The sequence below is a fragment of the Heliangelus exortis genome, chromosome 20 (genome assembly GCF_036169615.1).
Source record: "Heliangelus exortis chromosome 20, bHelExo1.hap1, whole genome shotgun sequence".
Taxonomy (NCBI): Eukaryota; Metazoa; Chordata; class Aves; order Apodiformes; family Trochilidae; genus Heliangelus; species Heliangelus exortis.
The window spans coordinates 5,811,363-5,835,176 of record NC_092441.1 but is presented as its reverse complement, the minus strand read 5'-3'; the positions used below and the strand labels follow the sequence as shown (position 1 = coordinate 5,835,176).

Sequence of the window (23,814 nt, the reverse complement as noted above, 5' to 3'; positions counted from 1 at the left end):
AAGCCTAGGTGATAGTGGGGAAATGAGGGTAATGAAAGAGCAAGGATTCATTTTTATGTGTTTGTAAACACAAGGCACTGCGGTGACATTGTAAACACTGCTCTGTGGATTTGTCTTCTGGTGCTTTGATTTGGAAGGGCTGAGAAAGCCCCAGTATGGTGAGCAAGATGTTTGCTTGGCTCCTGCTGGTTCTCCATGCTCAAGACACTGGCACTGCAGTGCCAATTGGATTAAAGATCCTCACCTCCCCTCGGACCTATGGATGAGAGGGCAATGAGACCTAATGCGAAGGCACTTGCAGCTGGGATGAGGCTTCTCCTCAGTATCCAGTTTTTCCTGTCTTTAGTTGACCTGTTGGCCAAGGCTTTTACAATCTGCCCTTCTGGCCTTAAATAACCTTGCAGATGGTCTAAAGCATAAGTATGTGTGGCTGAGGATGTGCTGTGGTTTCAAGTAGGAATTAATTTGTTGGAGTCGGATGGCCGGTGTCCATGCAGGACAGGATGGCCACGACATTCCCTTCTGCCTTTATAATCTCCTATCTAATCTGTTCATGCTGAATGAGAGGCAGATGCTTGTCATTGCCTTCCTGGACCAAAACTCGGGTCACAAATGGTTCCTTCAGCTTTCCAGTGGTGCACAGACATAGGGCTTGTCCCAGTAAGCAGCAGGAACCACTCTCTTTATTAGCCTCTGAAATAAGCATTGTATATTCTTTAAAAAAACCCAAAAGGCAAAAACCCAATAAAAATGCCAAAAAAAAATCTTAAACGATTCAGGCAAGCATCTGATGGGTGTCTGGAGGATCTGAGGCTGATCAGAGTGGATTGACAGTCCCTTGGGCACGGGTTTGATTTACTGTGTTTGTCCCCTTGGTTAATTGTGTGCCAGATGCAGTTACTGTGCAGAGGAAGAAGCAAGACCAAACTCTGCATGGTTTCAGGGCCAGCACAGCCCTTCCCTTGCCCAGTGGGGTCTTTTTTTTTTTGTGGAGATCATTTTATTTCAGCTTTACTGAGCACTGGGAGATGCGCATTCAGTGAAAAATTGCCCCAGATCATTCCCTTGGAAGTTTGAGTTTTTGGGGGGTTTTTTTGGTGTTTTCTCTCCTGGTAAGTTTCTACTCTACATTTTTCTTCTAGAGCAAAAGGGACCGCATGAAGGCGTGGGTACGGGCACGTCTCCCTGCCTGCTGCAAAGAGAGAGACTCCTGGTCCATCTTCATCTTCGCCCCTCACTCCAGGTAACGGGTGCTGGAGCAGCGGGTGTGTTGGGTATCCTGCCCTCTGGATCACTCTTTGCTCTGCCCACCTATCCCAGGTGGGTCTCTGGTGGTCCACAAATCTCCCAGCCCTTCCCCTGCCCTGGCACAGGGGTGTCTGGTAGAGACCCATCACCCAGGGCATGGCTACAGCTTTGTCAAGTTAATCACTTGCTTTGTCAATTGTGCCAGTGCTCTGCAGTGTTTTAACTCGATGGACCAAAAGCTGTTTGAAGCAGGGGCAAAGGTGCTGTATTAAGCTGATAAATCTGAATTTCACCCCAGCATGCACTTACACGACAGCAAAGGACACTGCTTGACTGCCTAAACTTGCCCCTCAGCCCAGATTTCTTTGCTCTTCCCCTTCCCTTCCCCCTGAAACAACACCCAGGAAACACCCTCTCCTCTCTGCAGGGCCCCAGCTCTGTCCTTCCCAAAGCCCAGCTTGTCTTTCTGCTCTCCTACCTGTTCCTCAGGACATGCTGGATGAGGGTTTCCCTTGTTTGAGCTGATGGGACCTGGGCAGCATTCGAGTTCATTCATACCAAGATTAGAGAGATTTTCAGAAACAGGCTTTGGGAAATGTAATATGGTATTATGAGTCCTGGGTCAGTGTACAGCCATCTGTCACAATAAATAGCTTCTGTCCCTTTGTTCCATGTGTGCTCAACCCTTACAGGATTGCTGGGAAGTATTTCTTCCTTTATTTAAGCTAAACCTGAGCACTACAGACAAAATAGGGGGGCAGATCCAAACCTGGCCGCACATCCAAGTTCTGGAAGCAGCTGCTCTGTTTCCAGTGACCCAAAGCTCCCTGTGAACATTTCCAGGGCTTGAAATTTGTGGCCTAGTTCTATAGCTTGGATCCTTTTCTATTCATACCCCAATCTGCCTGCAGCCTGCGGCTCTGCCAGGGAGGAGATTGGGAGATTGTAGCTCATCTGCTTTGCAGACGGAGCTCTCAATTCCCCTGCCATACGTTGAGCTGCTGCGTTTCTCCCCAACCAGTCAAGCATTAATAGCTAGTCTGTGTGTCCTCTTTTTTTTTTTCTTTTTTTTTCTTTTTTTCACCAGATTCCGTCTGATGTGCAATAAAATCATCACACACAAGATGTTTGATCACATCGTCTTGGTGATCATCTTCCTGAACTGCATCACCATTGCCATGGAACGACCCAAAATCGAGCCTCACAGTGCTGTGAGTTTCTGAGGTTAAACTTTTCTTATGCTCCCAGGGCTTGGAACTCTCTGCTGTGCACTTGGTCTCACTTTCTTTCTCTCTTTAAAATGGGAAGCTGCCAACATATTCTGAGTATCCTTTGCATTTGGTACAGCAACTCCCCAACGTCCTTTCAAAGTACAAGAGCAGAGGACTGCAATGTATCAAATATCCCATTTCTGCAAGTTTGATCAAGGTTTTAACACCTGACATAAGCATGACATCTGTCTCAGTTTCCTTCTGTGATAAACCTTCAAACACTTTTCCTCCCTCAACACAATGTTCGTGTCTTCCATCTGTTCTTCCCGGGCACGTATGTGTGGTGTGAAGGCAAAGGGGGAAACTGTTCATTTCATCCTCTTCTCTCCCCTTTGTGTATCAGCTTTGTTGTCATGCAAGAAAAACTGAATTGATACCTGCACAGTAATACTGCATTGTTTTGTTTCAATGGACTATGTAAGGATTTCTCAAACCAGACCCTCACAGCACCAATATCCGTCAGTCAGAGGGGCAAAATCATCCCATTTCTCTTTCATTTTAGCATAGATTGTGGCTAAGAGATAGCCTGGGCTTTTGCTGATGTACTGCAAAGGACTGCTCATATTGCAATCATATAGAATCCTGTTTTGTTCCTGTAGGCGTGTTAGGCTGTTCATTTTTGTGGATTTTCAATGTAAGACCTTAAAACTGGAGCCTATTTTAAGCTTTCCCTAGTAGTCCTCCTTACTGAAATAGTTTGCCCAGCAGTCCCTCCCCTGAATCAAATTCTTTCCTTTGATTATTGCTTTGTGTCGTGGTGCACCAACTTGCAGCTGCAAGAAGAGAGCGGGACTCCCTGCCAGCAGGAGGAAATCACCCTGCTGTTCCCCAAAAGGGGCACCCTGAGAATGTCCCTTGTGTTTCCTCTGAGTCACCATTCACAGGGTTGGCTCCAAAAAGAACTGTAGTTAAACAGGGATGAAGGGAATGAGGTGACTTAAGTGAGTCAGAGCAAAGAGCTGGAGCACTAAAAACCAGAGGAGGATGATGAGCTGTGGTCCCTGGGCAACGGAAGAGTGTGGAGAGAAAAGGAGACGGGGACCAGGGTGAGGTTCATCAGCATCAGGTTATAACCCAGGGAACCAAAATGGGTGGTCCAGGGCTGGAGCTGAGCTGGATCATGATCTGTCAGAAGGGGGATGCTGAGTGATGGGACAGGGGAGCAAGGAGGAGTGTACGTACATTGCTTGCACTGATGGAGCTCTGATCTGGAAACCAAGAGTTACTTTAGCTTGAGTTATTTAAAATAATTGTAATTTTGCTTCCTCAAGCTGTGGATTTCTAGCTGCTTCAAGCGGGTTCACTTTCCCTGTCCCAGTTTCAGCTGGCTTATCAGAACAGGGATGCTGTTGCTAACCAACACACACTCCCCATTGCAGAGTGCACGACATGGGCTGGGGAGATTATCCTTCCAAATAGCCACACGCTGGCCAGAGAGGAATGTAATATCCTCAGTCCCTCCTCCATGCTACTGCTGTTTTATCTCCAGCTCCACAAGCAGGTCCCTACCCTCTTTCTCCTGCACAGCTGCCTGCCTCCCTACAGCAGCCTTTTGTGTGGCAGTCAGCTGATGGCCAGTGATGTTTCCTATCACAGCTCAGGCAATCACAAACAGGTCTAGGACCTAATTAATTATGGAGCCAGTATGGAAACAGGCTGCTCTGTGGTTCCTGAGTCACTTTCAGTAAATCATGATCTGGCAAGCGAGAGAGTTGCCAAGGTGTTTTGTCTTGTTTAAATTGCATCTCATTTTAAGCTAGAGATCTGCATCTCTTACAGGACTGCTCTGTGGGGAGAGGCAGAAATAAATCCAAAATTGTTATTAGCAGACCTGGGGCTGGTTCAATTGTGTGCACACACGCATACGTGCATACCCATCATCTTTCCTCCATCCTCCACCTTCTGCTGTCCGTTTCTCAGTACAGGCAATCAGAGATTGTTCAGGGATTAGGGAAAAGTGTAATTTATTTAATGATCATCATTAAAAAGAAAGGTTTCTGCTAACTACAGATAGGGACCCAGTCCATGGTCTCATCTGTAGTCACTAGCTGCTACTGCAGAGCAGTGGCCATGAGGACTGCATGGTCTGGTGGATAACCCAGGGGAGGGGGAGATGAGAATATTGGGCTTCATGCCCAGGTCTAGCCTGTGGCTTTGGGCAAGTGAATCCACCTTTTGGAGGCAGGTCTCAGTTGGCTTAGACCTTCAGGGCTTCACTGGCTTCAGTGGAGCTGTGACAACTCATGCCAGCTGCTTTCCTGTGTCCCGTGGGTCCTGCTTGCCTTGCAGCAGAGCCACTCTAATATTGACTTAATTTCTGGGAGAATCAGGAGCTCAGTGCTATTTGCACTGTGCGGTGACAACCACAGGAGAGGGACAGGTGGAGCTTTGTCAAGCATACTCTAAGCAGGGGGAGGTGTCCTTGTTTCTGCTGAGGGATGAAATCTGGGGGCAGATGGGGAGATTTGGGGACAAATGGGGGGATTTAGGGGCAGGCACTGGCAGCTGCCCTTGTCCATGGTGCTGACCTGGCCCGTCTCACGGGCAGTGCTGAACCTCCCCAGGGTTATTGTTTAAATATCTGGATTTTCTCCACTCTTTGGGCAATCAGTTTGAGACTTGTTTCAGCACAGAAGCTGTAGAACAGTTAACAACTACCCGAGTGTGTACGGGGAGATGTACGGCTGCAGAGAGCAGGATAAAAAACATTGTCTCTCATTTTCTCTTTTATAGGAACGGATTTTCCTAACACTCTCCAACTACATCTTTACAGTTATCTTCCTGACTGAGATGACAGTTAAGGTAAATGCATCTGGAGGATAAGTGTGCCTGTATTATATTAGTGATATTTTATTATGGCAGAATTGCAAAACCCCTAGGTCTACCAGCTACAAGTGAGGTATATTTTCCTCTTCTCAATCATATTCAAATAACCACCACACACCTTATTCTGAGCACGTTTTACATCAGAACAATTTCACTGAAGTTGCTCTTGATTTACACCATTATATGAGCAACGGGATGCTTCAGTTCAGCAATCCTTCCCTATTCAGCAAAGCTCTGGGGCACACGCCTAACTTTAACCATGCATGGAAGTCCCATTGTCTTCAACAACCAGTTGTCCTCAGCAGCCTAAGCAGCTCTCTGCTTTCCTGAGGAGGGAAAGACTTAAGCTCCTTGAAACATTTTGCTTGATTTGAGACAGGAGGCTCAGAAACCCATTGCTGTAAATCTCTCTTGTATATTTCATAATTAGCTCACAGAACAATTGCCTGTTCTTCAGAAAGTTTCTCTAGTTTCTTTATTTGCAAAGCCTGTAATTGATTGCTTTGGGTCAGCTGCTCTGAACCTTTCCTGTAGCAGTCTGTAGAAATAAAATATGACCAAACTTCTTTATGCCAGAGACAAACATGTTAGGAACAGTTTTCTGCAGCTAGTTTTAGGCATATTAAAAATACATCAGCTGTAAGGGACAATCTGGGATGTTTCTGTGGAGATATTTTTACAATTCTTGCAATATAACACTTTGCTGATTTGTCTAATTGGGCTTCTATACTGGGAAGCAAACGGACTTAGAGATTTATATCTGTAAATAATGCACTCTCAGCAGGTTGTTAACTGGAAGAAACGTATTTGATGTGAGTCCTAATTTGTTGCAACTTTGTGTCCGGGCAGGTGGTGGCACTAGGCTTGTGTTTTGGGGAGAAAGCCTACTTGAAAAGCAGCTGGAACGTGCTGGATGGGGTGCTGGTTCTCATCTCCGTCATCGATATCCTGGTCTCGATGGTATCGGACAGCGGCACAAAAATCCTGGGCATGCTCCGGGTTTTAAGACTCCTGAGGACTCTACGGCCCTTGAGGTAAGCAGAGGATGACAAAGACCTAAAAGAATGTAGGGGGGGTTCCCAAGGAGGAGCTGAGCCTCTCCTGCAAGCAGTGGCAGGGGCAAGATGAGGGCACGGCGCCTGTTGCCAGCGTTGTGCCCGGGCTCCTGCTGCTCCACAGACAATGAGCATCCAGGGGTCCTGCAGAGCCACAAGGAGCTCTGGGCTTGCTGTGTTTTGGGACCAGCCCCAAATGCAGTAGTAAACTGATCAATGCCCCTTTTGCTCATTAAAACACACATCCCCCGCTATTTGTGTTCTCATTTGCTCTGTGTAAAGTGCAGCTTAACAGCTTCTTCTCCCCCTCTCCTTCAGGCAGTCAATGGCTTTCCTAACAAAGAGGGAAATTAGTAGCAGGTGGCAGATCATTTTTAAGGAAGCAGAGACTAAACTGTTGCTTAACCTAGAATGCAAAGAAGCTTTTTCTCTCAATTCCCTATTAATTTTACAGAGGCATTAGTTCTGAAAATTTATGAAAACAATCGTCCTGCTAACTTGGTCCCCCCATTTCTGGCAGCAGACAGTATCCTGTGGTCTTAGGGTGGGCATCCCTCTGGCAAAAACCTGCCCAAGGACCAGCCTCTTCCAGACCAGGTGTCTGTTTTTTCCTGGACCCCAAGGCATGATGGTTTCTCTCCATGCTAAAAACAGTCCCTCTTTAATACCATTGTTGCTGCTCTTGTTATGCAACAGCCAATAAGCCTTCCTGCTCAGAGCCTCTTTGTGTGCCTATCATGTATTACTGCTGATTCCTTCATAAAAGATTCACTTTGAGTCAGGATTTGCTCTTTCAGGACAGAAAAATAGGACCCTGCTTCTGATGGATGATGTTTTACTACCTCTGTGTGCATACTAAGTCTAAATAACAATGGCCATGCCTGTACCTACAGCCTTCAAAAGTTCTCAACAGCTATGAAAGAAATTGTGTTCAACTGGGCTATGTGTATATTGGGCCTGGTAAGTTTTAGGATATGAGCTGCTTTAATCATCTTTTATCTGGACAGATGGTACCATGGGTGAGGTTCAGCTCCCTGACCACATGACTGGTCTCCCATGTGATTCCAATTCAGGCTTTTTTCTCTTCATGTGTTCCCCAGCATTCCCAAGTCAGCTGTAGTTTCTGAGGCAGTTTCTGGCAGGTTGCTCGTTCAGTAGCTCTGCTCTGCTCTTGTGTTTTGTCTGAATTTTGACCTATGTTAAGAATGACGACAAAATAATCTGGATAGCTCTGGGAAAGTGAAGGATTGAATTCCCATTTCTGAATTGTAGAATGAGTTTCTCTCTTGAGGTGGTGTGGTTAAATCAGATCTAGAGGAAGAGGCTTGGGTTGTGCTGAGCCCTGCTAGAGTCACCTATAATTGTTGAAGTCACCTATCCAACCTAGTAAAAACCCTGTATGCTTCTTTGTAGATCTCTGAGTCTGTCTGGCCAAAAGCTGGGTCTGTGTTTACTAAAGCTTTTCTCTTCAGTCACCTGTGGGTATGAGTAGGCTGCAGTTATGGGGAATAATCCACTGAGTAATGGCAGGCTGGAGGGAAGGCCTGCCATCTGGAGTATGTGCAGGATTGTGCTCTCCCATTGCTATTCCATTCCTGTTGGCATTTGATATGTTTTTTCAAGAGATTGTGTGAATATTTTCAGCCAACATACTGCTTTCTACTACAAAGGAAATGTAAAAAGACAGCAACAAGCCCATTCCCTAAATATGTTCGCAATCAGTTCTATTCCCCTGTAATTAGATTTGTAGGAAATGAAAAAAGCAGCCATCAAGCTGGGGGCTTTTCAGTAAGTCATAAATCTCAGCATGTGGAAGCCCATCTGCCTCTGTGCTGCACATCTGGGCTGCCCTGAGCCCGCAGCTGCCCGCTCTGCCTTTGCACCGCGCCGCTCGGGATCTGCCCAGGATCTTCAGCTGGATCCACAGGGACTGACACCTGGGACAGGTGAGCTGTGGTCTCCAGTCCTCGTGTCCAGGTGAAGTCCATCGTGGAGACCGAGCCAGTGTTCCCTTTCCAGGGAAGCTTTGGGCAGAGCCCAAAGGGAGCTCCGTGTCCCCACCCACCCGGTTCCTTCTGTCCCCCCTTGCTGCAGGAATTTGGGGATGGGGCTGCAGGAAGGACACTGACAGTGAGAAGCCAAGCCACATCTCTGCCTGTCACCTGTAACTGTGAGGCAGGGACAGCCCTTGTTGTCTTGGCTTTCCTGGTTGATGGTCTGAAGGGGTTCTTCTTGCAAAAGACCTCCCTGATTCTGTCTCTTCTTTTCTCCTGTGAAAACAGCCCCGTTGCTTTACGCAACACAAAAAACCACACATGTGCCTTCTGCACAGGAACTGACCTGTGTGCCAGTCACAGGCTTATGATTGCATGATTGATTATCAGCCTCCAAATTGAATCCATGAGGATTCGAGCCCAGCTTTATGACCAGAATTCCAAAAATACATTCACAAAGGAGTGACATTTAAAGATGTTTCCATGACCCTCTGATCTTTCAGCCAGTAGAGGGATTGCTTATACAATAACATTCCTTCCTAATGCGTTCAACCTGCTGTTGTTGGGATCAAGTGTTGTAGCTTAAGATACCAGAGAAATCAAAATTGAAAATGTAATCAGAATTAATGTGGAGAGACTTTAGTGCTGTTTTAGTCTCTACAGAGCCAGAGCTATGACTTCCAAAGCAGATGTATAAATTATTCACTTTTTATACCATCACAGTATGAAACAGTCATTTCATAGATTCTCTTCTATCTATCATATTAACACCTTTGCTTATTTTTTTTTAATCTGTGGAGGAAGGTCTTTGTTAATGTTGATCTGCTACTTCATCCAAGTGCTACTTCTTCTTCTGGGAACTCTGAGCAGTCTAGCAGGCTTAACATGAGGAAATGTGATCTGGCTGGAGAGAGCCTGGCAGTGGGTGTGGAGTGTCACACCAGAGGTTTAACAGCACTGGGAATGCTGATACTGGCACAACTGGGAGGAACTCGAGGGATTAACATTTCTTCATACTGAAAAAAAAAAAAAAGAAAGGGGATCTGATTTCAATTTCCCTGTTTATCATTTGCCTAATGCAGACTGGAATTGTCCTGAGTGCAACCTTGGCAAGTCTATGGCTCTGGCACATCCAGAGGGCTCCAAGTCAGCTTAACCCTACAGTGATAAATGGCAGAAGTGGTGGGTCAGATAATACAAGTTTACAAGCTGATATCAGCAGGACGTTGGGTAATACTGATGAGCTGCAGGGATGCTGTATGTTGAGATATTGGAGGTGACACTAATAAACTGGAAATGTTGAGGATTTCATTGGCACTTTTTAGGGAGTTATCAGGCCCCAGGAGAATGGCAAGAGTCTTTACACAGACTTGCCTTGACACTGGATCAGGCCCTTCATCTGAGGCAGCTCTAAGGTCTGAAGGTTTTCCTTAGGAGGAAGTATTGTTTTTCAAAATCTTTTCAAAGTCTTCTCTCCCTGTAGGGCTGGAAACAGCACTGGAGTGGAGCTGAACTGGTGGCAGCTTCTACCCTCATGCATTCTCATTTGAGGAATTCCCTGGGTGATCAAAACTCTGAAAGCAGCCAAATGCTTCAGTTTCTCTGCCCTTTTTTTTCTCAACACCCATGGCTTTGTGAAGTCAGATGAGTAACCTCCTATTTTCTCTCTCTGCTGGATACCAAATAGTATCTCACAAGGGAAATCACTTTATTATATCTAGAATAGGCTTTCTTAATAAGTGTTGGAGAAAATTACCAACTTTAGACTCTGGAGACTATTTCTTCCTTGTTCCCCCCAAATTTAAGGATGCTCCATTAGTTAGACCATAGACCTTCTAGTTAGAATACCTGACTCCAGTTCCATCCTGTGTGACAGTGGATAGAATACCTAAGTCAGGATCCCTAAAGGCACCAAAATACCTAATTTACCTTGAAATAACTGGAAATAAGGTGCCTGCATACTTCTGAGAACATCTTGTGGTGCTCCCGTACTTCAGCTTTCCATCTGCAGTTTGGCAGGTGTAGTATTTCCTCCAGGATTGTGAGAGGGTGATGTGGGAGGGATGGGGAGATCTTTAGACCATCTGAGGCTCCATATGATCAATTCAGCCTTAGACTGCCTGGGCCAATGCTTGTTTTGTGCACTCAGATGGAGTGGAAAGATCCCTTACCCTGTGGATCTGAGCCCTTACACTGAGGACCTCAGCCTGGGCTAATTACTGAGGGTGGTGTTGGCAGCCCACAGTTGCCATGACTGCATGATGCAGTCCCCTGGAGCATCTCAGCCTCAAGCAGCCTTCTGTTCCCAGAGCCATCTTACCTCCAAGCTCATTTCCTAAAATGGTGTGAGCATCAGGAAAGCCACAGTGTCCCAAATAGGGAGCCACAGCAGATACCTGGGTGGGCACCCCACATGGGGAACAGCAGCAGCTGCCTTTTGTATGTGTAAAGGAGAGGGTAAAAATACCACCATCTGTTTCTTTTTTTTAAAATGATAATTGATATGTTACTCTTGACATTTTGAGTAAATATTTAACCAGAAATAAAAGGAAATACTTTTTAGTTTTTTGGAATCCTCTTTAAAGCCAACAGTTTTTGAAAGACGTGCCCACTGAGCTCTACAGTTTGTTCTCTTGGCTCTGAGACATCAGCAGGTTGTTGAGGCTTGGCTGGGTCATACATGGTGGGCATGGGGATGTGTCCATGGGGCCCTTGGCAAGGAGCACTGTAGCCTGGGGAGAGGAGGAGAACTTGGACCCTCTCTCAGCAACAAAACTCCAACCATGCTTCAGGTGGTGCAGCCAGACTTGGGGCAAAGCAGGACAGCTGGTGACAGGACTCCCATGGCAAAGGAGAGAACCAGGCAGAAATAAGCTGGGGGAGTTTGTGGCACTCTTGAGTGCCAAGTGTTCAAAGGAGTCACCAGCTGGTACCCAGAAGCTCACAGGCACTTCCCCCGCCTCCGACTTACACAGCCATCAGCTATTTCTGCCTCGGGAAAGCACAGTTTCTATGGCATCAGTACAAATTGATTTACAGTGCTAGTGAAATGCTTAATTCCAGTTGGCATCAAAGGAGGGAGGTATGCAACCTCTTCAGATGCCTTTCGCAGTCCCCCAGCTCTCCAATTTCAGGTCTGGGAGCCTGAATACCTCGTTCATCTTGCCTGGCACAGTGAGATGGCTTCTCTAAATCACACCAGATTTGTCCTTTCATTGGAAAGTTGTTGTCCTTGAGAATATAGCAGAGGTTCTCATTTCTTTTTACCTGCTTCAGCCATGATGTCTGTGTTATTCTTCCCCAACACTCCCATATCATCTAATAATTTGTTCTGAAATTCTGTGTGGTACCAGACAGAGAGGAGCTACAGAAGTAAGGTTAGATGCTTATGGTCCTGCTGGTGAAGTTTCACCTGGAGAACACCACTGATTCAGTATCTGAGGTTGTGCAGTGGGTATACAGAGGAGACTGTGATGGTTCTGAGGGGTATCTCAGCTCTGTGTGGACAGCAGAACTATCAGGACACGTACAGATTTTTTTTTTATGCCCACCATGTGTGACCTTAGATAGTGAAACACTGGCTCAGGTTGCCCAGAGCCAAAGGATACCCCATCCCTTGAAGGTCAGATTGGATGGAAGGTCAAGGTCAGATTGGATGGGGCTCTGAGCAACCTGCTCTAGTTGCAGATGTCCCTGCTCACTGCAGGGGTGTTGGACTAGGTAACTTTTAAAGATCCCTTGCAATCGAAGCCATCCTGTGATTCTGTGATCATACAGGTGTGCAGGAAGCTGTGCAGGAGTGGCTGGTCCATTTCACAGACAGGGAAATCAAGAGCCTTGCCTAAATCTATGCAGGAATGGACACTGGGAGGTCCTCTCTGCAGTGCTGGACAGGCTACTGGCATAAAGGTGTCTGTGTGTGTGTGTGTGCACGGCCCAAACCCAGAGGCTGGATACCAGGGAAGGTGTGGTCAGGGCTGGAAACCTGGAGAGCACTTTGGACCAAACGACAGGAAAAGAAAAATGCCAAGGCTTGAATTTCTTATGGTCAATGGTAACTATAGGATGCTGATCTAGAATAGGTAGAGGGTGAAATTAGAACCATTACTCCGGTTTTGAAAAATACTGGACTAGCCTATTTATCTTCCTTCTCCAGTGACTTTGCTGGCCTAGCTTTTCTTTTTTTTCACACTAAGATGTATGTGCAGGCAGAGGCCCTTTCCCTCAATCAGCTCCAGAATCTCACAGTGTAATCTTCCAGAGCTGCTGCTTCCATCATGATTTTTGGGTTGTCATTCTAAAAAAATTCCTTTATGCTGTTTTTCCCACATCTTCTGGCTTAACAGCCCACAGAACTGGGCAAGAACAGGACTAACATAGCTTTTGTTCTTATTTACCTCTACAGAGTGATCAGTCGAGCCCAAGGATTGAAGCTGGTGGTGGAGACTCTCATGTCATCCTTGAAGCCCATTGGGAATATCGTGGTCATCTGCTGTGCCTTTTTCATAATCTTTGGCATCCTGGGAGTTCAGGTGAGTCCCTTGTAACCAATGGGCTGTTCAGCTTTCTTGGGGACCACTCCTTACTCCTGGTGAGGAGGAAGAAGGTTTTCTATTACTGGTCAACCAGCAAAACCTTATTTACAATTACAACCTAACAACAGTGGCCCAGCAGCACCCATCCCTTGCTGTAGCTGGAGAAACAATTGTTAGAGGCTGTCAGTGGGTTGGTTTTCCCTCTCTCTGGTTCCATCCATGTCCTTTGCCCAGCTCTTGAGACATCTGTTGGTTTTAAATTCATAACTTTGCCATAATTAACAGCTTGAAATTACTCACACCCAAGGGCTTATGTACCTCTCAGTACAACCCAGCAGCACAATGAGGTCTTTCCTGTGGTCTCAGGGCACATTTATTCCTGACTGCCAAGTCTTGGCTGTGTCACTTGATGTGTTGAACTTTCTTGAAGTTGCATTGCATGCAGTGACACAAAACACAACACAATGACCCTCTCAAAGATACAGAAAGGGCTTTCTTCATTCCTTGCCCACCACAAGGTGCCTGCAGTGGGACCTGAATCAGGCTATTTCTCCACTTTCTTCCCCGGCCACACTGCAGAGGGGTCAGGCCTGAGGTGTGACCTGTACCACCAGAAAAACTGCTCAGGGAAATTGTTCAATCCTATTCCTTTTCCATCTGGAAGATAACGTGGGGACATCTCCTTCCCACCTTAGGTATAAACCAGTGGGGAAATAGAAACTCTCAAAGCTGAAATTGTTGGTTTGTAAAGTCCAGAGAGACCTTGACCTGGACACTTTCAGACTCTGACAATTTCATATAAAAGAAAGCCTGCAGAAACAGAGATGTCTGAGCCTGCTTCCTGCCAGCTCTGCTGGCAACATCCTCAGTCCCAGAAGTGCAGGAGCCCAGAGGGATGGTGACAGAGTTTCCAATGCAATTGGTTTCTCATTACCTGAGAAGAAGAGATTGTTTCCTATAAATATTCCGATATAATGCTTATTTCTGTCTGAAATTTATCTGATCTCTCACAGCCAGCTTTGGAAAGCAGCTCTATTTGGGTTTGTTTTGGAAAGGTGTCTTATGTAATATTTTATACTAATATATTCTTTAAATAATAAATACATCATTGAAAATGAACAGAGAGGGAAATCGCTCCATCCATAACCATCTCAGCAGCTTGAGTGGCTTAACATAAAAGTACAGCAATGTCCATCCATTATACTAAACAGAATCATAAAGCTAAGCATATCCCATAAAACAATATAAAACTCAGACACAGGAAAATTTATGACAAACTACAAAACTTGCAGTGTGCTCCATGAATTTCTTCCCTGCTAATTGAGATTGCTTTCCCTAGTGACTTGCAGTCTTATGTTAAATTGTCATGACTATTGATGTGCTTAAGTGGTAGGTACAAGCAAGACTGATCCTGTATTCAGGATGCAAAATTCTCAGTTGGTATTTATGGCTAATTAAGTATAAGATGAGGGCTGTAGTTATTTTCTATAAAAAGATGATCTCACAAAGTTACAGTTGATTTTCCCATGGAAATATAAACTGGGGATCAAGCTATAGATTTTTAATGCTATTAAAATCCAGACACCCATGTTTCTAATGGTGTCTCCTCTTAGTAAGATTGGTTTTGCTATAGAGCTTGCCCACTTTGGAATAGTCATTCATAAGATAGGAGTAATAGATAGATAAAAGAAGACTGGGTCTTTCCAGTCTCAGAAGTGCTAAAACCTGAAGCACCTGCAGGGATCAGCATTTCTGCAAACTGGGCTTTTTATTCCCCAGCTCTGATAGGAGATGCATTACTGCTCCCATCTGAGTGGCATTATGGTCCAGCTCCTTGAGAAGTTATATTTATACACAATGTATTAAAGCCAGTTGTTTACCTTCTTGCTTAATTAAAACTTTACTCTGTGAAGGCTGTATCTCCCCAGCCTGCCTTACCATGGATAGTGTTTCTCCATGGAAAGATAAGGGAATACTTCTCTTCTTACATCCAGAACTTTTATGACTGTATTGAGTGGTGATTAATTTTGCATGCCTAGAGAACATCCCTCTGCTGATCCTTTCTGAAGGAAACCCGTGGAGTAATGCGTGGGTTTATCTTGTTTGCTATTATTTCTGCTGATATTTGTCTAGAACAACAGATCAAAACCTGTCAGTGTCTTTTCTCTGTATACCCAGGTGGTGTTTAAAGGAGCCTGGGGAGCAGGTTGCCATTTTCCCCCAAACCAGTAATGTCAATAGCTTCTGTCAGCAAATAAAACCAGATTCCTTGGCTGTCTCCCGGGGGCTGATACCATCCATCCTGCTAGCATCAATCACCCTGTCTGAAGCAGTAATCATCCCCTGCCACTCTGTTCTATGTGCTGGAAGCACCAGGACTAGAATTAAGCATGTGGAAGCTCCTGTTTCTTGTGGAGGTATAAATCAGGAGCTGACTCCTCAGAGGTTGCATCTCTCCTGGTTTACACCAAAGGAAATAAGCTTGGGGTCAGGAGCCCAGCACTGGTCCTTTTGCAGAGCTTAAGGAGTCAAGCTTGAATTCTTAAGCTTTGCATAAGGAATAATTGGAGCCCCTGCATGGCCTGCAGAGCTTAATGATGGCTGGAGAACAGAGCTCAAGGATCAGAGGCTGGAGCTGGACTGGCAGCTGTCTTGATCCAGCAAGAGCCCAATGCCACTCTCAGCAGCTCGTGTCCTCTCTGGTGTGTCCCCTTGTGACCCCTAAGAGCAGAGCTTAGTCCATTGCTGTGCTTCTTCAGTGCCACCTCTTCTCTGCTGACAGAGGGGCCCTGTTACTCTTAATTTGTCAGTGCTCTTGAAACCAGCATCATTAACTGGGCTGAGAGCCACTGGAGTCGTTCCACGGGTGATGAGAAGGCATTAACTGGCCTGGGCTATTACCTGGGGCTGCTCTTGAGCTGGTGACCCAGAAGCAAAGGCCTTTAGGCCAGTCTCAGCTCACTGAATCAGACATTATAATGCACGAGGTGGGTGTCCTTAATGATGTGAAATGATGCATTTGCTCATTAGGTGCATATTATACAGGCTGCTCACACTTAATAACCAGCATGGATGAGGCCAATTCCCTTTAACTCCTCTGGCCAGCGTGGGCTGTGGAGAATACCTCAGGAGGAATGCCCATCATCTGTGGAGAAATCCTGTGGACTCACCCTTACAATTCCTCTCTTCTTTGCGTGTTTTTCAGCTTTTCAAAGGCAAGTTTTTTATCTGCCAGGGGGAGGACACCAGAAACATCACAAATAAATCGGATTGTACAGAAGCAAGCTACAAATGGGTCCGGCACAAGTATAATTTTGATAATCTCGGCCAGGTATTAATAGAATGGTAATCTGCTTCTTTGCTCCTTTACCTCCTTGACTTAAAACCCGTGCATTATTATCCCATGGGATTTTCTTACAGGGCACTACCAGTTGCAGTAAATATTCAGTTCACACACACGTTCTGTCTCTGTAAATCCCCAAGGTAATGTTTCCAAGCAGGCATACACTTCTTTTTGGAACAGAACAAGCACATGTGGCTTTGTGGAGTACTTAATTGCTTCACTTCTACACAACAACCCAAATATATCTTGCAGAAGGTGTTGTCTAATAGAACCGGACACTCTCAACCATCTCTGCAACACAACCTTATTTTAGCAGCATGGTAAGGACTAATTATTTGAGAGCAGTAGAGACCTGAAGGGTGGAAATGAAGCTGCTTTTGTCTCTGGCTTCATGGTTTCCAAATTAGTGCTCGTTGCTGAACCTGGTGCTGACACTGATAGGTTTTTGCTACCGTGAGAAACATTGAGCATCAAAGTGTCCCATTATCAGACAGGTAATGATAATCTCCAGACAGGAAAAGGCAAAGACAAATAAAGTGTTACAAGTAAAAGAGCTTTAGTGCAACTATATCTAACTTTCCCCCTCTGTATTTCTAGGCCCTGATGTCTCTCTTTGTTCTGGCCTCCAAGGATGGGTGGGTGGATATCATGTATGATGGCTTAGATGCTGTGGGAGTGGACCAGCAGGTAAGTCCTCTAGCAGAGCTGTAAAAATGAATTGTCAAAGGTCTCACATTTTCTGCCTTGTTTTGCAAAGCGCTGTTGGCTTCCACAGTCAGATGGGGCTGTGGGGTTGGGACTGGGGGAAGCATTTGACCCAAGTCCTGGAGTGTGAAAAGCAGTCAAGTGAAAAGCCTGGCTTTGGACCTAACCTTTTTCCTACAGATATTGCAACATGGTGTAAGTAACACAGTAAGAACCACACCTGTTGAAGAAGGGTTTGACTTCAAAGCAATTCAGACATTGCAGGAGGAAAGAAGCACTTTGTGTAGGTACCAGTTTTTAGTGAGGGACTTGCAACAGCTTCTGCTGTTGGCAGAACATGTCCCCAAGGACCTTTTTGTTTAGGAAGCATTCCCCTCACAGGGCTCTCATTTTCCAGAAGAGCAGAGCACACTGAGCTGCTGCAAATGGCCACCCCCGGCCTTGTGGATGGGACAGATCTATCAATTTGTTCTCATTGTTTTTTGAGATTCAGTTGACATTTGCCTTCTTCTACTTTGCAGCCAGTCATGAACTACAACCCTTGGATGCTCCTCTACTTCATCTCCTTCCTGCTGATTGTGGCCTTCTTCGTCCTCAACATGTTTGTGGGGGTGGTAGTGGAGAATTTCCACAAGTGTCGGCAGCACCAGGAGGAGGAAGAAGCCAAGAGGCGGGAGGAGAAGAGGCTTCGCCGGCTGGAGAAAAAGAGAAGGAGTAAGGAGAAACAGATGGCTGGTCGGTAGTCTTTCCACATCTTTCTGAGTCCTGCTTGACCTTCCACAAAATCCCCTCATTCCCCTCCCCCTGCCTCGCGTCTGGTGATCATTCTCCTCCCAAAAGCATGTCCAGCTATAAAATTTGCATGAAGGAAATAGCATCCTTTTAGGCTGAGCAAGGAGCCATGGAAGCCTTTTTAATGGCTGCATGATTTGCAATGACCTTTCCATTGGAGGTTATTTAAATTAAAATATAATAATAATCAGATCTGGAGCTTCTTGGATAGCAGAGCTCAGTGTTACACAAATAGTGACAACTGCAAAGATCAGCAGTGCCTGATGGCACCATAAATCTTCTGAGTCATGAGCACTGTTGCTGATAACTGGATTCACAATTTGGTTTATTACAGCCTTGTAATGCCACAGTGATGTTACCTGTCCCATTTATCAAGCAGGTTTATTTATTGGCACAGTAGCACCACTGCTATTCAAGAGTGTAATAAAATAATGGAGCCATCTCATTCTAGTAATGCTTAAAAACTCCTTAGAGAACCATATCAATACGTTTGCTTGAGAAATACAGATTAGGAGGGAAAAAAAAAAAATGCAGTTGAGGAGAGTAACTAACTAGACAAACTAGCACTGATGCAAACTGAATACACACTGGATATGGAAGCTCTCAGCCCTGCCTAGAGAAGGCTTTGCAGGTGGAAGGAGGCCAGACCTCCACTCTGCCAGAAGTCTCCCACCTGACATTTGCCTTTTTGTCTTTTTTTTTTTTTTTTTTTTTTAATGTAGTTGAATAAGTAAGAAATAAGTCAGCCAGAGGCCACAGGTTGGAGGTACTCTTCTCACATGCTCTCTCTTCTGACTCAACTTTCTGACTGAACGTTGCCCTCCGTGCCCATGGCCTCACGCTTTCCCTCCCTGGTCAGTCTGCCTGCTGCTCTCTCCATGTCCCTTTCACAGCTCTGCTCTAACTTTGACAAGACTTCAGTACTGTTTAAGAGGCTGTCTGATCAAGCATTTGTACCAAAACCTGGTAATATTAAGTCTGGTTTTATTTTTTTAAGAGCCTAAGAGGTGTTTAACAGCTGTGACAGGCTTATTGTGCAACCAGATGCTACAGTGGTGTCTCAGCCTCTCTCAGTTCAGCACTTGGCCACCACTTTTGTTTGGTCACATCTTTAAGTCCCAAAACCATCATTGGTTTTGTAACCAATAGGATGTATCACATCAGCCTCTGAAATCAAAATTTGGTTTATGCCAAGAGGCTGGCTTCCCCAGTGATCAGTGGAGAGATGAAGGCTTCTTTCAAGACCAATGGAGGGCACATTAGCCTGTTCTTAGTTAAGCAGGATACAGATGGGAAGATTTGTTGTTGTTTTTCACATCAAGGAAATGCCTAGAAAGCTCTTTTGGTCAGTCCAAGCTCCCAAACACACTTTCAGACTGACGAGTTAGAAAACATTTTGAAGGCTGAATGGAAGGATCCCTATTTAAGTTGCAGTTTTGGAAAACAGACATTTCTGTAGCAGAAAAAGAAATGCTTAGTTATTATTAATGACCTTATTTATAATGCTAGAGGAACTAGATGAAGAAAAGATGTAAGTCTGGGCAATTTCCCAGCAGGAAAGAATCACAAACCATCCTTGGAGATGTAGTTATTCATTGAGTCCTATGAAATGCCTAATTAAAGAGGCAATAAACAGCTATTTTAGTGAGGATCGAATATTGCTGAGTATTCAGTTGCCATAAAAATCTTTCAAGAGCAAAGTATGAAGCAAAGTATGGCTTCAGAATAGTTTTTCCAGTTCACATTCAGAGTAATGTTGGTTTTAATTGACTGTCTCCAGCTTTGCCTTCAAAGGCAACAGATGTCATTGCTTGGCTTCATTCTGTCTGGTGGGAACCTGCAGATGATACCAGGGCTTTGGTTATGCCAGCAACTGCATGGAGGTTCCTTCCAACTGGGCTTCCTGAGTGTCCCTGGATGACCCAACCAACCTGTGGATGTCAGACATAGATGTAGACATCTAACTGCTTGCACAGTCATTTTTGATTGCAGACTCTTCAAATGCTTGTACCCAATCTGCAAACCAGAAAAGCAGGTGAGATCCCAGCTCAAGGGTGAGATCCCAGCTTGGTGAGGCATAGCCAGACACAGGAATGGTCTCTGTAAGTTGTAATGGCCCAGCAGGATATGTACAAAGTCCTTCAGAAGTGTCATCTTCATCACCATCATCAAACGAGGAGGTTCTCTGGGACCTCTTGGGCTTCCACCTGTGTACTTGGGAGAAGCACGAGGGCCCGTCTTTTGTCACGATGACCCCCCCCCTCCATGAAGCACAAGGAGAGGATCCCCCAAGGAAACATTCCTGGTAGAGGCAACAGAGAACCTGAGAACAGTAGGGAGCTGTGAAGGGGAAGGGAAGTCTTGCCACGTGTCTGCCGGGTGATTAACGCCGTTTCGTTCTTTTAGATCTAATGCTGGATGATGTATTAATGGAGAGCTCAGCCAGTGCAGTGCAAGGTACTGGGAAGTTGGCACGTCTCGTCCCATTGAATGGCCGTGCTGTGTCACTAACACTGCCCCACTGCTGCTGTGAGGCATCCCACTAAACCTCTGTGTGGTGCAAAGCTCGATTGCTTCCTTCATGGCACACGCGAATCGTTCTGAAGCCCAGGTCTGCAGACCTGCCTCAGGACTGACACTTGCAAACCCTTACTTTACTCTTTGATCATGTTACGTTCTTCAGTATTTTCTTTTTTTATTCTGGTTTTCATTAAGACACTGTCAGACTTCTCATGGTTTGTTTTGGTTTTTTTTTTTCTCTCCTTTTCATTTTTTGTGTTTTGTTTTTTTCTTAGATGGCTGAGCTTTTCTTTTAATGGCTGAACTGTGAAATGGGTCCCTTATTGTTTACTCTAGCTTTCCAACCACCAACCCTGGAGTCTCTGAATAATTTGCAAGAGTGTCTCTGGAAGGCAGGCAGTCTCACTTAGGGATGTTATTTCATTATTTCTCCAGCCCTTGCTCGTTGCTCTAGGGAGGTGCAGTATTTTTTCAGCACAGTGAAATTCCATGTAATGCAGAGCCTCAGAGCTTTAATGGAGAGATCAATCCCACACCATCCCTCAGCACGGACACCAGGTTTAGCCATTGCCCTGTCCAGCTTGTGAAATCTTTATATTGATTGAGAGTTGCTTGATCCATGAGGCAATTTGTGAATGAGAAGAAATAAAGATGCTGTCTCAAAGCCTTTCCAGGTCCTGGTGGGGATGGATCATCTGGACTGACCTGGTCACTCCAGCCAGGACTTGCTCATGTCTCCCTTTCCTGTTTCCCCTCACCAGAACAGTGCTCAGGGCTGCAAATCTGTCCCTTGCTCTTTTTATTTTTAGGAGAAGCTTTGATCTGGCAAATATTTTGTTTAATTCATAACTTAAGAATATTAGCCTGAATAATTAAAAAGGCACCAACATAGAAACAAATATAGCTGTAATTTTCATCAAAAATAATAAGCCAGGAAAATTGTGCCATTAAAACTCTCACCTGTGAACAAGCTCCCACAGCATGAGATGGGAGCAGGGCTCCATCCATCTCTCACATACTGCAAGGAGTTTGATTAAATGAAAAATTGCAAGGTGAGCTCTACTTCACTGCAGAGGATAAATCAGGGAGACCGAGGTTCCCACCTAAGGTCTTTTTGGAAGGTATGACAACATGCTTTGATAAACCCTGAATCTCCTTCCCATTGCCTTTCCTGGTATTTTTATTTCTTTGCCTTCATTCTTGCTCTTCTTTATGGGCCTCCTGTCCCCTGCTGCGAAACGGGGGCAGCACAAGGAGGGTGTTGTCACTGGGCTGGGGGGGGGGGGTTGGTTTATTTTTTCTTCTTTTGATTTGATTGTAACTCCTTTCCTGGTCCTGCAGAGCTACATCAAGGCTGTCTTACTGTATTTTATTTTTAAGGCACTGAACTAATTCCAGACCCCTCCGTTAACCCACGCAGGCTCAGAAAGCCTCTTAGAGTTTGCTTTTCAAACGTGTGCGATTGTCAGGTCTGTGCTTTGTGTTCCCTTTTGTCGTCTTTTCTTTGGATCCAGTGGCAGTGAATGTGCCATGCTGCTCTTCAGGCACCGGTGTGAGGGAATAGAAAGGTTTTATTTCTGAACCTGACTCTTGGGGACATTAGGGAATCAGTCCCATGTGCTGTGGATGAACCTCCTGTGTGGTTCAATGAGAAATCTGGAGTTGTGACCCCAAAGCCTCCTCATTTCAGAGAGTTTCTTTTCCCTTTCTGTGAAGATAAGAAGGAGTATTGTGTGTGTGTGTGTTGCTGCCTGGTGCTTAGTGAGATATTATAATTTTCTTTTTCTTTTTTATTTTGGAGTCTACATTCTGTCACAACTGGAATCTTCTCAGTGGAAATAATTTATCATTTTCCATTTTACTTTTTCTTTTTTTTTTTTTTTTTTTTAATAAATCCATTCAGTACAATAAAAGCCACGTAAAATACTGTGTTTAAATAAAAAAGTTCCTTCAGTGCAAACTACTTTTTAACCTAATAACATTCTTGATACAGTTTGTAAATCCAGCTGCTTCACGGGCTCATTGCTCACTGGTTTGCTGCTGTCCTTCAGATATACTCAGTCCTGCAAAGTAGTTAATTCCCTTATTATAGGAGAAGGAAGAAGCTGAAGGAGACAGTAATGGAATTGTCCCCCTCTCGTGAATTCCAATTTCCCATGCCCACGCACCTCCGGCTCAAAAGCCACCTTGGGAAAAGTGGCAATTTCTCTCTTGACAGGGCTATATTCGGAGCCAGCAACTATTCAGAGATATTTCAGAGCCACATGTCCAACCTGATCTCCCCCCAGGAAAATGCAGTTTGAAGAAAGGGGTCCCAGCCCCATGGCACCAACAGTGACCAGCCGAGCTCTGGGACCCTCGAGGAGGTGGCAGATGAACAGGGCATGAGGCTTAATGCCCCAAACCTGGGCTGTGATTCTGTGTATGTCTCCAAAGGGAGAAGTTGGAGCAGGTTTAGGAATGGGAAAAATTTATCTTGTAAGAGTGATGGCTTCTGCCTTTCCAGACAGGCAGGAGAGGATGGCAATGAGCTTGGCTACTCCAGGACAGGGATTGGAGCTGCATGGGCCTGCCCTGCTCTGCCTCTGAGCCCTTGCCAAGGGGATCAATTATAATCCCAGAGGATGATGTCAAGAGAAGTACAGATAATCTGCTTGGGAAACAACTTGAGCTGAGAACCCATAAAAAATGATAAAGCTGAATGCCCCCCTGCTAGGCACCCCTCCCCTTGCCAGCACAGTCGCTTCGGAGCACAGGTGCTCAGATGCGTGGGCAGGTGGGACTCTCCAAGCTCTCATCAGCTGCAAAATCTTCTTCCTGCCTGGGTTAGGAGGAGATTAGTCAGGATCCACTGTCTGAGCTGATTTTCTCCGGTGTCACAATATCTAAATTTGAGGCACTTCTCCCTCTCCCCAGCTCCTGCCCTCCAAGCATGGTGAAGCAGCTTGATTTACACCCTGTTTACCAGCCTGATGTCTTGTAGTGGGCTTTTGCTGTATTCTCCCATCTTTTCTCCTTCTGCCAATTCTTCTTTTGTTCATTTCCTCTCCTCCCCTTTTTTTAACACCATGTGTGCCAGGAAGCCAAGTTAACCTTTCCAGTAATAATCAAGACTAACCCAGAGCTCTTGTTGTTCTTGACACAGTGTATTGTAACAGTACAGTAATGTCGTGTTGTGTTAGTTGTGAAGTTCACCACCTGGAATTTAACAGATGTCTGTATTTCCCAAGATGTTGGTATTGTTTAGATCTTTATTGCACTAACTAGAAATGAGGCTGTGTGATAGGGGGCAGGGGCTTTGCACCTGGATAAATTGTACCTGTGCAACACCCGACTTCTCTGCAGACCTACACAGGTCTGGTTGAAGAAATGGTATTTACACCATGGCAAAGAAATGGTTTATCTGTTCTGAAAGTTCCCTGCCCACCTAGACACAGTAGCTCTTTATCTCTAGTCCTTGGATAGCATGCCAGCTTGAGTGTGGCTTGGCTCACAATTATTGCACTAATAATCTGCATGGCCAGC

The 23,814-nt window shown here is 45.3% G+C and overlaps 1 protein-coding gene across 5 annotated transcripts in view; it reads left to right on the top strand.

Moving 5' to 3' along the window:
* Window positions 1-23,814, top strand: part of CACNA1G (calcium voltage-gated channel subunit alpha1 G) — a 143,427-nt gene that overhangs the window by 89,954 nt on the left and 29,659 nt on the right. For 2 of the 5 annotated variants that reach the window (XM_071763787.1, XM_071763786.1), the window contains 9 exons: window positions 1,143-1,243; window positions 2,336-2,459; window positions 5,253-5,321; window positions 6,195-6,379; window positions 12,800-12,926; window positions 16,135-16,260; window positions 16,870-16,959; window positions 17,499-17,712; window positions 20,176-20,226. In XM_071763787.1, the coding sequence (XP_071619888.1) occupies window positions 1,143-1,243; window positions 2,336-2,459; window positions 5,253-5,321; window positions 6,195-6,379; window positions 12,800-12,926; window positions 16,135-16,260; window positions 16,870-16,959; window positions 17,499-17,712; window positions 20,176-20,226 (1,087 nt within the window). The remainder of the gene's footprint in view (window positions 1-1,142; window positions 1,244-2,335; window positions 2,460-5,252; window positions 5,322-6,194; window positions 6,380-12,799; window positions 12,927-16,134; window positions 16,261-16,869; window positions 16,960-17,498; window positions 17,713-20,175; window positions 20,227-23,814) is intronic. The other 3 variants (XM_071763788.1, XM_071763790.1, XM_071763789.1) reach the window with 3 other exon arrangements.